Here is a 16501-nt window from a genome sequence, read left to right as displayed (position 1 = left end):
AGGAGAAATGTTGAAGAATAATTATAAGGTTGCTTGTATCTGAAACTATGTCTCAATTTGTATGGCTTTTAAAAATTTTAAATGAATTCCTGTGATTATCCAATGCATCTACCTGCGCAATTAATACAGAAGAATAAACTTCAGTGTTTATTGAGCCAGTTTATTGCTCCCAAGATGCTCCATTTGAATGTGTACCTGGGACTGCAGTATGTTGATCTGGTCAGAACAGCCCTGGCTGGCAAGGAGCCCGGAAGCTCAGCCTGCCAGCCTGGGGCTGCTCCAACCTGGCTCATTGTGCTGTGGAGGGGCTGGCTGGGGCACTAGGGTATTCCAGTGTGGGGCTAGCTGGCAGGCAGCCCTCCCACTGAAGTACCCTCATGCCCCAGCCAGCTGGGTCAGCGTCTACACATGGACTGCTACACATAGAAAAACTCTGCGGCAGGATAACACTTGTAAATGCTTGTATTTACAAGTACTGTCCTGCGTCAGAGTTTCTTATTTTCCTGTGACCTATTAGGGCCACATGTGGAGACCTTTACTGCAGAGCTAATTAGGGAGCTCCACAATAAATATCTCGTGTATACCTGCCCATTCAGTTTAATCAGCTTCCTGCCAGGTGATTGTGTCGTAAATTAATTGGTGGTTTGAGCAGCCTGAATGTGGTATGAAGCACAAAGAAAGAACCACTAAACTAAACCGAACTAAGAATATTAAGATCTAGGTTAGTACTACCTGGTCTTTGTGCAGGTGCCTAAAAGGAAAGAACGGTTAACTATTGTCTCTCTTCTTGGAGTACCTTAGTGATGGTTCCCATCTGTATGGCCCATATGGAGACATTGTAATTATTCGGGTGACAAATTTTCCACAGCATAAGTATGGTGAGGTGTGGCCCACAGAGAACCAGGACTGAGAGAAAGGGAGGTTGTTGACTAGAAAAGCTGCCAGGAATCCAGAGAAAGGAAAGGGCTTTTTTTCCCTCCTAAAATTATTATGTAAGAAGGCTTCTATAAAACTTTTCGTTCCCTTCCCGTTAGGAATCAGAATTTTAGGGCTGGTAAGTAAGGTTCTGTTGGAGGCAACTAATTTTAAAATGTATGGAGTACTTTTGATGGTGGAAAGTGTAAAGGGATCATCTGATGTTGGGAAAGCATCCATTTCCCACCCTCGCTTGCTTAAAAGTTAAAATAGGTTTTTGATATACTTTTTGTTAAATTCCTCCAAAAGAGTTGTGTTGCTTTGTCAACTGCTGCACTCTAACACTGCAAAGACAAATTACAGTGCTACTTCACACAGCTTTACATCTCTTCTTATCTCCATGTGCTGATAGGAAAGTTTAAAGGCTCCAAAATGTGCAAAGCCAAATAAAGTTTTGTCTTCCCAAGTGTGCTACATCTGCTGAACATGCCCAATTCTTGGTTTCCTCCTGATTTGAGACAGTATTCTGGTGAATTAGAACAGGATAGATACTTTGTATTGGTGTATGATTTTAGTTTCAGGAAATTATTGATACGAAAGGAATAACATTGTAAATGTTCCTTTTTATAAAACAGAGGTACCTCAGCCTGTTTTAAAGTGCGAGGTTAGTCAGGCTTGGATATTTTCACTTGGGGTTCTCAGGAAAGATATCATTAGTCTTAACAATGCACCAAATACAGTTTTATTTCTGAAGAAAATAAAAAATGGATTTTTAGGCAAATTGTACTGAAAGCCTGTTTAATTCTTTGGTGTTCAGGAGCCCACTGAAATTTCCAGAACGTTGAAGCTGGATCATTATCTTAAAGCAATGGTTCTCAACTTTTTCAGTTTCAAGGCACCCCTCCATAACTTCTGAATTTAACAGCACCCATTTTGACAGCCAGTGTTTTACTGCCTCAGCTTACCTCAGTGGTTCTCAGATGGGTTGCTGCTGGTGCAGCCAGATCAAACTGCCCCTGAGCACCTTGTGCAAAACCAAATCAGGAAACACCTGCAATAGGAGTGGATGCTCTTGCCTGTGTATAGGTTTATCTGATAACCTAATGCAGGCAGAAGTGCCCACCCTTGCCACAGCCCTTTCTAGGCCACCCCCACATGCTCTTCCTGGAAACTCAGGCTCCTTCAAAAACAGGGCAATTCCATATGGCAATGGAAGTGACACAGCAGTAGTCTGGAAAAATATAGAAAACACACAGATGCATCTCCAGACTGTTACAGTAATACCACATCACCAGGTGAAACTATTCCACATGCCTGTTTCTAGGAAGAGTGTGCAGGACTGGACCAGGAAGAGCTGCAGCAAGAGCAAGTACTCCAACCTGCATTAGATTATGCTGATAAATGCACTACAAGCAAAATTTAAACTGCTTCTACTGCAGCTGCTTCCCAGTCTGGCTCCATATCAGGCTATGGGGCAGTTTCACATGGCACTGATGGCACCTGCACTGTGGCACCCTTTAAAAGGGTCTCATGGCACCCCAGCTGAACCACTGTTGTAAAATTTGACCCTTTTCAGCTTAAGGAGTGCTCTTTAGTTTGAAGTAACCAAGCACTTACTGCATTTTAGCCTTTGTTCAAAAACAGTAAATGTTAACTACAGGAAAGTGCATTAGTATTCATTCATGGTGTTATTTTGGTGTATTGACTTAAAGATACTAAAGCCCATATATGTTTGCATTCTTTCCTATATTTATAATACAGCATAACCAGGAGGATGATCCCACCTTCCCACTAATAGATTCTAATGCGCAAATGCAGATTCGAAAGCGGATTGTACTTGAAAGGCTAAGAAAAGTGTAAGTATTTTTCTTATGAGTGAGCTGAAATAGAGCAGATATGTTCTGGACTTCATTAATCAGCACTTGATATAACAAGCACATTCTGAAAGTGTTCTGTGATCTGTCCGGACTAGTTGTTTCTGTATGGAACTTAATATGTAGGTTAAAAACTTGTCCTTAAATAGAATCAAGTTATTTTTTGAGATATTTGTGTCCGATATAGTTGCACGGGTTGTGAATAAAGACAGTCAACCTGATAACCCTTTCAGTTAAAAGAGAAGGGCCAGTTGGTAGGACACACTCTAAAAGGAACTTCCCGCTTTCTTAAGACAGGATAGCTCGTAATTGTTACATTTTCAGTTGGGTGTGCTGCTGCTCCACTGGTTGGAGGAGGACACAAATGTGGCAGTGTGATTGGCATTGTATTGGAGTTTTTTATGTATGTTGTGGGATGTAATGTTTATTATTTTAAAGGCACACGGTGCTTAAATCAGGAATTGTTTTACTTTGAAAACTAGTTAACTTCTTTTATTTTCTTTAAAACAGTTTCTTATAAATCTGAAAATGTAAAATATTTCTATTAATTTTAGTGCCCCAACACTTAAAGATCAGTCAAAGTTTTGTAGAACTTAAAGCTGTTTGAGGTAGGCATAGTGTCTTTGTCTTGCACAGCACGCCAAATATTGTTGTCATCAAATCAACAATTGAGCAAGCAGTGCTTTAAAAACTGTTAAGTAGTTCAAGCAAACTCGTGCTAAAACAGTTTCTAATATGAATGGCTTGTGTGGATGGGGCTCACTTTATTTTTATTTTTTAAATACTTTTTCCTTCCTGTACTAGCTGTAAGCAGCCAAACTATATTAAAGCCTGCTTGATTCTTAAAACTGTTTCCAAGCATCAGTCCCTGCTCAATCTACATAAATGCATTGCATCTGAAAGAAGAAAGAGTACAACAGTCAAGGCTCTGTATAACATGACACTTAAAAGGGTTAGACTAGCAAGGTTTAAGACCATTTAAAAACTCTCTCTTGCAATTATCTAACAATTCCTAGGTAATACAGACAAGGAATAATAATATTCATTTAATGACTGTAGCTGAGGGTCCTTATTAAAAATATATGAAGAAGGTATAGTAATATTTCTTTTCACTCTGTGTCAGTATTGATGGGGTATAAACATGTAATCAAACTGCATTGTAGCAAAAACTGATAAATATTAACCAGTGATCCTGCAAAGTGTGAACTATAGACATTCTAAAATACCTGCTACCAAGAACAGTCGGAAATAATAGTACTGGATTATCAATCCATGCTTTTTTCCTAAGTTTTTTTTGTGCACTTATTTATACTGAAGCTCCCAGTTAATTTTAGTTGAACTGTTTTTTATGCCTTTTGTATGGGAGAGGGGAAGGGAGAGAAGGGATGAAATACCTCCTTTTTTCCTTAATTTTTTAACAATTTTTGTCCCTGACAAATTTATAAAGTTTGCCGTAGAGTGGAGCATTGACAGTAGCGTGGATATCTCCTAAAAGACTTGTCTGCTCAATGAACAGCCATAGTAGGAAACCCCCCCCCCCCCCCCGAAACGGAATAGAGAATAATACAGAAAATACCACAGAGCCCTTGAATAGATTGTACCTTATCTGGAATGCTGTGTACAAGATTGGTTTTCCCACCTCAAAAAGCACATTATAGCAGTGGAGTGGGTGCTGTCAAGGAAGATGAAGATGAGTGCAATTTCTGTCGTAAGAAGAGACCTGAAAGTGTGATAATTCTCCCTAGAAAAGTGATAAATGAAAAATGACATGATAAAACTATGCAAAAGAAGTGGTAAAGACAGCATAGTTCAGGAGTTTCTGCTCTTCCTATATTTTAACTCCAGATGTGGGGTGGACACTATCCAGTTTTAATGAAAAACTGATACTTCCAACACAATGTATATGGACCATGAGGGACACTGCTATGTGGTATCATAGAAGTAGCAGCAAGATGCAAAGAGACATTAGACATTTATGTGGATAGCCAGGATGTTCATTTGATGCTAAACTTCCGTAAGAGATAAGAGAAAAAATCATTCTCCGGGTATAAGCCACTATCTTTTTGAGGTTAAAATAAGACTTAAATGGCAATACTATAAGGTTTCCTGCACATGTGCCTGAATCATCTGCTGCTGGTGACTGTTAAAGACACAAGATTGAACTCATTGGGTTAGCTATTTCCTGGGCCAGTATAATGACCCTTTTTCAGGGAAGATGAATTTTTTTGAAAAACTTGAAGAAATGCATTTCACAATTTCTCATTCAAAGCTGTAACTTTGATGCCTCAAATTTAACTTCTAAATCTGTATTTAGGAACCTGAATAAATGGCCATTTGATCATCACTTCTCTAAGAAAACAGAATAACCCTTGTACAACCACATATTTCACTGGAGGCAATGGTAGTTTGGATGTTCAACTCCCTTTAAAAAAAGCAGGCTACTTCTGGTTTGTAAAAAATTGCAAGATGCGCAATAGATAGCAGAAGTCTATGGCTCTTATATCATTCATGCCACATTATGTTGTAATATAAACACATATCAGAATCTTGCTTTAATGCTGCTTTCTCTTTCTCCAAGTTGCCTTATAAATACAGTTATTATCATGAATAAGGTTTTTTGGCTGGGTAGTTCTTGACAGGAATACTTTACTCAGAAGTAGAGATTTTTGAGATGCTGAATGGTTTAAAAAAAAGAACTGAGGAATGCTTTGATGCAAGAGAATGTTAATCTCCTAAAAGAACAATAAAACTGACATGCAAGCTTTGTCCCTAGCTAAAATACTATAGTTCTAACATACAGTGATACCAGATTCTTGGGAACCTGACCATTATACCAATATCTTAATTACCAACCTAGGTATAATAATGTTGTACCAAACTCTGTGCACAAAGTGGCTCACCTGCATATCTCACTGTTGTTTGTTTTCAGATTGATTTATTGCACTAGTACCAGTTTGACTTCCAACTACCAGCATAAATATTGATTGTCTATGCCTTTTTTCTTCTTCCTGTTTTTCATCATGTGATATTAAATTATTAAGACTGTTCTCTGCACCCAGATAATTCAGTTGCGTAGCTATCTGTCTTCCTCTTCTGAACCTAAATAACTCTATGAAAACAGATACTACTTGCTTACCCACTAAATCATGATAAGATTATAAGGTGGGTGCTAAAGTTTTAATTTTATGAGAAGTACAAATGCCATTTCTCTTTTGAGCAGATACCTCCTCAATATGATACATCTTTTTCTTGTATATTAAATTATTAGTATTAAAGTGTTAGCTTTTTTATTACATTATTGAATCAAATCTCTTCTAGTTAAATTATTTCACTGTCTAAATCTAGACTAATATTTGAAATAGTTATGACCCTTTAGATTCCAGTCCTCCATGTTGTAAACAGAATTGCTTTTGTAAAAATGTCTTGCTGTAATGGAAATTTGAACTTAATTTGTAGAATGTAGTTGCTAAACAGCAGGTATATTATATTCTTTGTATTTACACTAACTTTCACTTGGGTTGTTAAGTACTAAATAACTCCTCTAATGGGTGAATCTGAAAGGTAAATTTACAGGCCTGATCTAAAGGACAGAGAAAACAATGAAAGTCCCTATCTTGACTTAAGTAAGCTTTGAATGAGGCCCTATTCAGGAGAAAATGCTTGTTGTTAGATAGGAAGATCTTACAACAAATATCCTTTTCCTTTAGATTGCCTGCAGTGCTGGGCCCTCTTCAGATTACACTAAGTGAAGTTTACACAGAATTAAAAAGTCTTGTCTCAACTTTTAGGTAAGTGTTGGTTTCTAGGGATTTTTCCTGGTTAAGTCACAGTTACTGTATCCACAAATAAAGCACAGAGGGGCCCACTGAAGATTTGCCGAATTCCTGCAGTAGGTCAATGTAGGTAATTCCCAGTGGACTGACAAGACAGCCCCATCACCTGCTTTTCTGACTGTGTGGGTCATCAGGAGCATTTATATTTTTTAAAAAGTAGGCCAGTGGACTCTAGAGAATGGCAATGAGTTCTTTAAAGACACTGCCATGCTGTCACCTCCTATCAAATGTGGACTTCTGAGACCTGTCACTTTCCCTTCCTCAGTGCCTGCTGTAGCTAAGCTAAGTGGTGTTTAATGTGATTAATTCTGGTTACCATCAGCTCCCTAAGAAACTGAGAAAATCAAGTTTGGCCCTTCCTGCTCCTGACTGAAGGGGAAAAGACAGGAAATAGAGCAAAGATCCATATAATTCATCACAAAGAGGTTTGTAGTCTGAAGTCTTTCTCCTTGGTCCCATTGAGCTTAGCAGCCTGAAGCATTGACAAAAGGCAGCAACACTAACAACAAATAGGAGATAAGGTGATAATAACAATCATTGTATGTGTCACCAGTTCTTTACTGCCTCAACATAGTCCCTACACCATGTGTGCCAGCAAGAAGTAATGGCAGTTACTAGTTACCATATTTTCTTGCATATTACGTGCACATTTCACACCACAATGAGCTGGGGAAAATTGGGGTGTGCATTTATACAAAAAAAGGGTCTCCTCACAGCCCCAGAAATTTGGGGGGGTTGGTGGAGCAGTGGCAGCATTAATTACTGCAGCTCTGGGATGCTGAAGTAAGAGACTCTGGGTCTGGCCAAACAAGTGACTAGTTAGTGTGTGGACCCAGATTTGGCATGCCACCCGGTGAGTCCTGGATCAGGCTGTGCTGCATGGCCTGGTGCCAGCATACTAGGTCAAGTCCCAGCATACAGTCCCCAGCCCCAGAACCCGCAGACCTCTGGTACTTACCCATAAACTCCAAGGTGGGGGGAGGGGGAGTTTCCTTCTTTGGGTGCTCCCAAAGTAAGTTGCTTGTTATATTTGGGTGGTGTATTTTACTCAGTAAAATGCAGTATATGTAGCTTAGCACTGTTTCCAGACATTTTTAAATTGTTGTTCATTTGTTGTGCTGAACTGAACTGCCAAAAAAAGGTTTTAAAAGAGTTTTTCTCATGTTAATTCATTTGGCCAAAGGGATTATTGCTTTGGTAAGTATAAGGCCAGTTCAGCTTAAACTCTGTTTTATTTGACATTTTCAAAGATCATGTAAGAAATAGAGCTAAGTAGTACAGTTAGTAGTACAGTTCCCTAAATATGGACTCTTTTGTATGTGAAGGAAGAGGGTATATGATTTTGTTGGAGGAATAAAATTTTTAAAATAAAACCCTATTTTTAAACAATTTTTTTATTAACTTTGTGCCTGTATGAATATATTTACATACTTTTTGAATTATCTAGATTTATAGACAAGCATTAAAGTCTCCTTAGTCTGTTTGAAATCTCTAGAATGTTGAAACTGGTAAAGATTATACATCATGGATTCTAGCCAGTGGTACTTCTAGCCAGATAGTTAACTGTATGAAAAGCAAAAATGGGAGCCCTTAAGCAGAATTTTGTGTTAAGCTTTACTAGCCATTCAAACAAGAATGTGGCCACATCAGGCATTTGGGAAGGACCCATTGTAGAAGTGTCTAGGCACCAAAATAGACTACTTAAAAAAAAATAGCTGAAAACGAATTGAGACTGATTCAGCTCTAGCTGATTAGGACTTTTACACAAATATGTTACCATCTTCATTATTATTTGTTAAGCCTTACTGGTAGATAATTCCAGTGAGCCTGTTATCATTAAATATGCTCCCCCAAGTATATTTTGCAGCACCCTAACAGCAATGCAGTTCTCAGATATGGTTCTGTTTAGTTTCAATGCTTTCTTGTTAAGTGGTTTAAATACTGCTTGTCATTTTATTTTAATATTGAACCTTTTTTGCAGCATCTCTTGTGAAGGGGTAAGTTGAAGTCTACTCGTGGCAAGTTTGATGCGGCTTGAATATGTCAGTTTGCCTGGCAGTTGGTTTTATTTAATTATATTTTGGGGATCACTTATTTTTGGTATTTGAAATTTTATTGTAGGGATCTATGAGTAGATACTTAATGTAAATATTTGGGATTTACTTTGTTGCTGCTGATAGCAAGATTCCGGAAAGTAGAAATATGGGATTGGGTCAGATTCTCTGTCTTTATTCAGAAGTCACTAGAATCAGTTCAGTCAGGTCTAACTTTCCCTTCTTCCTTTGTCCTATTGCCTGTTAAAGGCAGGAAAAATGTCCTAGGCTTTCCCCTTCTGATGCAGTAGAATCTGCTAGGAAATGCTACCTATTTTAATATTAGTCTAAAAATCCATGGTCACTGATATCAAGGTCCCATTGCTATAATGGCTTATGCACCAGTTTAAATTAACTCACAAGAGTTGTTTAATTAATTTTGCAGTGAATACTCAGTAGTGGGGGGTGAGGAAACAAAATTAAATATATAGCTGTGTTCACAGGGTTCAGGGCTTTAAATGCCACCAAGTATTTTAATAGGATTGAAATGCTAAATAAAATATGGGGACGGCACTGACATAAATCTTTTCTGCTTTGTGCGGTGGAAGATCTTCGGGCTGCGAATTTGCTCAGGACCCATCATAGGGGGATAAAACATGGTCAGAATATAGAAGAGTCCAGCTAAATTCAGTAGTTAGACTGAAAGGATAAAAGAGCATGTGGTGAACTAAGCAACAACAATTTTCAGCTCCATTGGTTTTTAAAGGAACACTTGCAGTTCAGCCTCCTTTGGGCAGCATTTTATTCAATCACCACTGCTGGGGAACACACTAAAGAGATCTCGGGAGACATTTTAGAATGGTTATAGTTCTTCCCAAGTAAAGTCCCTCTGTGCCTGTAAGCTTTTGTTACGAAAACTGAGATGTCAGATAACTCTCCAGAGTCTGTAAGGGCACTTTAAAGATCAAGAGAAAATTAGATATTTATATAGAAATCTAGGATAAATGAATAAGATAATGAACGTGATTTAAAAAAATGATCTTTTAAAGAATAATACTTCTTATTCAAAATCGATTGTTATGGCTAATAGAAGAATATATTTGAAAGTTCTTTTAGAAACTGCCTTTGACTTCAGAATTTCTTCCTTTCTGAATTTGTCAAAATTCTGAGCTAAAAATGTCTATATGGGCTCCTTTTTTTAAGATGGTTCTATCCTGTGTTCCTCTAAGGCTTTGTCTTGGCTAAACTCGCAGCAGGATGCAAGCATGTTAGCTCATGTATGTGAGTCAACATGCTTGAGCTGAAGTTTATCTTCCTCCCCTAGGTTTCAGCTTGACCAGAAAGCAAATGTTAAGTGTATACTCCCTGTTTTAAAACGTGTTGGCTAATGTGTTCAACAACAGATTTTAAAATAATTAAGACAAGCCCTTCATTCTAAATTTGTCAAACAGGGATCTCACTCCTGCAGTGAGATTCTCAAATATAGACCTGCAGCTTAGGGAAATGTCACCCAAGTCAGTGGCATTGCTTTTTAACCTCGTCAGGATAGACAAGACAAGGAAAACTGCCTTCTAATATGTTCTAAGTTGGTCAGTTTCAGACCTAGGAAAGCGTCTGTGCTTAGCATCAGTGTGTGGTAAAGTACAGATTCCCTGCTCTCAAATACAAATAGTTAGGCCGAGCTATTGAATAGCATCTGACATTGCATCTTTAGATCCAGCCAAGATACTGCTAGCGGGATTCCCTTCACACAGACAGCAGGTCTACAGTAGTAGGTCAGACTAGAATTGGAACCATAGGTGCCTTAACTTAAATGCAGCTGGTTTGATTTGCAGAGTTGCTGAATGCTTACACCTTTCACTTCAGTAAAGTATGCAAAATAATGAATGATACAGAAAAAGGAAATTGGAGACGTCTTTCTTTTTACAGTTTTTCTGTTATGCAAGAGAAAAAGAATGCTATGCAAATGGAAAAGCAGCAAATGGAAAATTGATAAAGGAATATTTTTTCACCCAGTGCATAATTGGCTTAGAGGATTCATTGCCACGAAAAACATCAAGGCCAAGTGCTTAGTAGGGTTTTAAAAACCGTATTTGACACTGCTGTAGATAACAGAGATCTTTATAATAAAAGGGATAACAAGTTTTGGAAGGGAGAGTACTACCTTCCTCCTAAGGGCATAAAGCAGTCTTTAGTGAGTGTTAGGAAGAAACTGTCTTGGTGCAGGTTATAGCTTACTGTAGTTTCTTGCCTCATGATAAACATTTGATACTGGCCACAATCCAAGAGTATACTGGATGGATAAGAGCAACTACTGATCTAGTATAGCAGTTTCTGTGTTCCTGTGTATTCTTTCAAGGGAACCCCTGCTTTTAGGAAAGTATCTGATGTCTGGAGACAACCTCCAATTATCAGTAGCTGGTTAGTCACTAGGCTCTGCTTGCACTAAGCAAAACTTGCTGAGCTTCTTGTTTAAAAAGTTGCAGTCTTTTCTCATGCTTTTTAGCAGAAAATTAGAACACCAGAAATTAAAATTGCAGGACTAAAAACTTTATTTTTAAAACATGTCTGCTAGTTTTTCATTCCCCACCCCCCCCAATGTGTTTACAAGATGGAACTCTAGCTTTTTCTCTACCGTCCAGATTGTTTTCAAAAAGCAGTTTTGGCAGAAGACAAAGCAAAGAATTGTTGAACCATTTTTACAGGGGATTTGCATTTGACTGTTGTCTGAAAGCTTTATTCTTCAGAGACACTTGTGTTGACACGCAGCTTGTTTTTGAAATCGGCTGCCCTTTCACTGCTCTTATTATTTAAAGCTTCACACTTGTAGGTTGCTTGCTTTAGTCTGATCTACCTAAAATGGCTTTTTAAATGCACAAGCTCCCTAGGATAGGTGTTGTACCAAAGGTTACTGCTTGTGGAATCTCGACTACTCATCCAATCCAGCGACAGTAGTGCATCAACAGATCTATATTACTGCATCCAGTAGGTTATCTGTCTCCTGACTACCTTCATTATAAATAACATATTGATGGCAATGACTAGTGTTGAGACCTTGCCAATCAATACTAACATTGAATAAGAGTTAATTGACACAAATAACTGCATCTCTCAGTTTGTGTACAAGAATGACGCCTTCTAGTACTTTAATCAATAATGGCCCCTTGTAGAGCATTGAAATAAAGCTGCTTTCTCCATCTGACAGTTTTCCCAGGTGATTTGGAGCTGTCTCTTCCATTGTGTCTCCTCATAACAGATTAACTGGAATGTTACATATGAATTGTCTGTCAACATGATTCCATCAGGCATTTCTTAGTAGTCTTTATCATTGTCATCAGTACTGAGTCAAGACCTTCAGACCTTGTTTTGTCTTATTTTCCAAGTAGAAAAATGTTACAATTTAGCAGATGTTGACTTTTTGTTGTTAAACACTTACTGTCTTTCATGATTTTAAAACAGTAATCAATACAAGTGAGCTGTTTTCTAAAAACTGATAATTTTATTAAAGGCATAGGAAGGAACAAATACTGATGGAGATGCACTGCTTTAGTAGTTGGTGATCCTAAAGTTGGTTAATTGAACTATAATTACACCTCTGTTTTAGTTGTAAGAATCTCACAAAGTTATTGAGGAGGAAATAAAACAGCATTATTTAAATCATTACTTTAAAAAACTCATTTCCCTACCTCCCACTATTGTAGGGGGCTAAAAGTAGGCAGTCTCTTGTCAAAGTGAACAGTAAAGGTTTACTCCTCAACTTATAGCTAGATATAAATGGAATGAAAGAACGAGGAGGTGAGCAACTGAAGTAAGGCTAGTGGAGATTGTAGATTTTATTGATGAAATCAATAGTCTCATATTCTGTATTCTTTTGTTTTAAATTTGACAAATAATAAGACTGTAACTTATTCCTGGCAAAGCAGCAAGTGCTTAAATCTTTCAGGTTTTTGTTTTGTTTTGTGTTGTTCCTTGTTTTTGTTTTTGGTAATCCTACACTGTGCACGGTGGAGAGCAGGAAGAATTACCATTCTTTTCACAAGCTCTCCCAGTGATTTCATATAGATGGGGAGAAAGAGATTTATCACAAATTTCTTTATTGAAAACTATTACATCCCTAGTTTAAAGGTTGCCATCTTTGTGATACACCTGTTTGGTCTGGAAAATGATTTATATAAAATATGGTTTATATTGTTTTGGTGACATATGAAGTAATATGTGCGGCTTAGCAACCATCCTAGTTTGTTATTCATTGAACACACCTGCGGTGTTCCTGGTTTTAAAATCCCTAATTTTAGATTATTGCCCAAAAAAGGGCCTGTCCTTACTACGTTCTACAGTTGTAATTTTGAAGGTACTTAAAGACACAGTAGTCACATTTAATTGATTTAAAGTAGGGGTGCACCAATAGAGATTTTTGGTGCCAATAGCCGATTTTTAAGGAGGCATATCAGCTGATACCAATCCGATTTCCGGTACCAGCCTAGCAGCTTGGAGAGCTGTGTGCAGCTCGTACATGTGGTGTTGTGGAAGAGGAGGGGAGGGGGGAGGGAATGGATGGGGGAGTGCAGATTAAGGCCCCCCCGCAGTGAGGGAGGAGTGGGGCTAGGGCTGGGGCAGGAGCTGGGGCAAGTGCTTTCCAGGTGGGGTGGGTGTGGGACAGTGGCTGATCTGGTGCTCACCTGCTTGTCTGGTGGCTTCCACCGCTGCTTCTGCCGCTCGTCTGAAAGGACGTGGGGGTGCCCCTTGATCTGCATGAATTGGGGAAGGCTGGGAAGAGACCCATGCAGTCCCAGCCTCAAGTGCCCCGCCCTGTGCAGATCTGGGGGCATCTCCCACCCCATGTCCTCCCAGATGAGCAGCAGGAGCAATGATGGGAGCTGCTGGATGAGTGCTGGATCAGTGGCTCCCGGACAAGCAGCGCACAGCAGCAGGAGCTGCCCCTCCCCACACCCTCTGGATGAGCTGTGGCTCTGTCCTGCTCCCACCCCAACTGGGCAGCACTTGCCCCAGCCCCACTCCTCCTTCACCACAGGGGCCTTGATCTGCACCCCCATGCCTCCTCCCTCCCCCCTCCCCTTCCACCAAACCAGACTTACCAGCTGTGCATAGCTGTCCAAGGTATCGGGCTGTGCTCCTCACTGCCTATATACTGTGGTGCAATGGTGCATACACACAGGCATTTAAATTATCCACCAGATCAGGCTGATTTCCGATATGATCAATTTTCTTTATATTGGTGCCGATCCAATATTGGACTGATGTATCGGTGCACCTCTAATTAAAGGTAATATGGTTTACTTCATCACAGCATTTTTTTGCCATCACAGCAGTGTTTACGTCTTTTTACATCTGCCATGCTTCATAGTCATGTTTAATTGGTGCACTGTGAGGAAAATCTTAGTAGTTACCTGGAAAATGAGTAACTTCAAGGAACCAGTGATATAGTCTGTGATGGTAATACAGATTGAACTAACCACCTGTCCAGAACACCTGTGAGGATGTTTCAGAAAGTAAGAGCAATTCTGAAATAAAACTATTTTGTATGTAATGATCATGTACTGGACCATATCACTTCCACACATTTGTAAGTGATGGGTGCATTTGACAGTGCCACCATCAGTGTTCACTGCTGCTGTGTAGTTTCGATTCATAGCACAAAGAATGGGTTAATTTTGAAATTGCTTTTACTTTCTGAAACACCTTTGTATATGCCTCTGAATAAGTGAAACATAATTACTTTATTTTGTCTCTACCAGTTTATTTGAATGCTTATCAGGAATAGTTTCTTCTGTTGCAATGTCTTAGGACAGTTTCAGCCTCAGTGAATGCATCTACACATGCACTTCTCTGCAGTTGACTAATTAGCTCCACAGTAAAGTCACTGCCTACACATGTGCTGGTATTAGGACATAGTAAATTAATTAACTCTGCTGTAGGATAGTATTGGCTGAGACAGTACTATGCTATGGCAGAATAATTACATTGCTGAAATGCAGGTGTAGACTGATTGGAGTTGGCTGGAACATGAGTGTGTTAAAGTATGGGGGCTGCCTGCCACCTAGCCCCACCCTAGCACCTTTGTGCCTCAACCAGCCCCTCCACCACCCAATGCCACCACCTGGAACCTGGGGTTGACCTCCCCACAGATCCCCTGCCAGCCCAGGGCTGCTTCTCCCCAGTTCAAATTGCTGCAGTCCCAGATACCTGTTCAGGCGCTGCGGCTGGGAGCAACTAACTCCAGCGCAAACGTCACTAATTTATCACGTCACCTGAACGACATACGTAGATGCACCCAGTGGTTATGTTTCTCTCCCCTTACAGTACTTACTTGTAGTGCCCCACAAGGCCACATCCTCCACACAATATCTATATGAAGTCACTGGGGGAGCTTGTGAAACAGTAAGAACTGAAACATTTTATGCATATGATGCTCATCTCCTTCAACTCAGGCCATCTGTCAGCTCTCCCAGTGCTTTGTGGCAATGAAAATGTTTAAAATGATCCCCGGCAAGATGGAAAGGATGCTGGTTGCAAGAGAGAAAGCACTTTTAGGAACATATCTCAACAAGATAGATCTGTGATGGATGGCAACTTCCTGTTCACTGTAAAGATCAGTATACAGTGCTCTTAGAATGCTGAAATAGTGACAGTGCTGTTCACTGCCACCCATGGTCTTCTGTAAAACTATACCCCCACGCCCCCATCATACCCAAATCTGACCATAGTAACTCATGGATCTTTACCTTTGGCCTTGATTTACTGCAGCTTCATTATATCTAGGACTGAAGCTAAACCACTTAAAAGCATCCATTGGTACTTAACGCAGCAGCCCGTGTGTGTAGAAGAATGGCCCTAGCTTTCTGAAAAACTGTGTATCTTTCTGCACCCATGACCTCTGACAGTTATTCTAGATGTGAAACAACAGGAGGAGACTGCATGTGGGATGCCGAACTTCCATTTGAACTGGATTAAGATTTCTTAGCTTTCCCACTGGAGATGAGCTTGGACTTGACTGCATTGAAAACTAAATGTAAAATCTGATTTCTTTGAATTAACCTTTTATCTCTCAGTTCACTGGCACTTGAGAGGGCTGGGCAGTAGGTGGGAATTCTGCTGCTATTACAACAGATGGAGAGGAAAAGGGGTTTTTTTTGTATTTGTGAGCTAGATGATGTGGTGCTAAAGGCCATGTAGCTTATAGTAGATAGATATTGTACAGTACTATTAAAAATACTCATAATGAATCAAATGCTGATATTAGCTATTTCATTCTTTTCTTCATTTTCCAGTTCTATATGCATTTCAAAATGTGGTATTTAATACTCTAATTTATTTTTCAGGTTAACAAACGTAAATATTATTCACAAAATGCCTGAATGGACCCTGATTGCCATTGTATTGTTATCAGCGTGAGTACTCTCTAACATGCAGCTACCCTAACTAATCTATAATATTTATGAAAAGGTGACCTAAGAAAAAAAAAAGGTAATTTTTGTGTGAGGGATTTTAATCAGTTTAGAAACTATGCTAGATGCAAAATAAATATGTTTTTCATGCAAATTAAAAATAAAGAACAATTCAACATTTGCATCTGTGACATTAGCAATAATAAATATTAACTTGGGAATTATGAGAAGTTAAAACACAAATCCCTATAGATTTTGAGTCATATTTCTTTTTGTTATTCCTTAATTTTGCTTTGAATTATCTTTTGACTAAGCCACAAAAAGTAGTCTTTGTGCACTGTTATTAGGTGATGTATGTACAAGAACAGACTCTTGGAAAATAAGAAAACACCTTATAAAATATTAAAAGATATGTTCCATTACTCAATACGATTTTTTTC

The 16501-nt window shown here is 39.0% G+C and overlaps 1 protein-coding gene across 2 annotated transcripts in view; it reads left to right on the top strand.

Moving 5' to 3' along the window:
- RPAP2 (RNA polymerase II associated protein 2) overlaps positions 1–16501 on the top strand; it is a 70479-nt gene that overhangs the window by 13907 nt on the left and 40071 nt on the right. For both annotated transcript variants that reach the window (XM_019531107.1, XM_019531108.1), the window contains exons 9-11: positions 2677–2771; positions 6497–6577; positions 15996–16064. In XM_019531107.1, coding sequence (XP_019386652.1) covers positions 2677–2771; positions 6497–6577; positions 15996–16064 — 245 coding nt within the window. The remainder of the gene's footprint in view (positions 1–2676; positions 2772–6496; positions 6578–15995; positions 16065–16501) is intronic.

This window comes from Crocodylus porosus, unplaced genomic scaffold, assembly GCF_001723895.1.
Source record: "Crocodylus porosus isolate Cpor-Errol unplaced genomic scaffold, CroPor_comp1, whole genome shotgun sequence".
Lineage (NCBI taxonomy): Eukaryota > Metazoa > Chordata > Crocodylia > Crocodylidae > Crocodylus > Crocodylus porosus.
The sequence above is the reverse complement of the archived record's forward strand: the minus strand, read 5'-3'. Positions and strand labels throughout refer to the sequence as shown.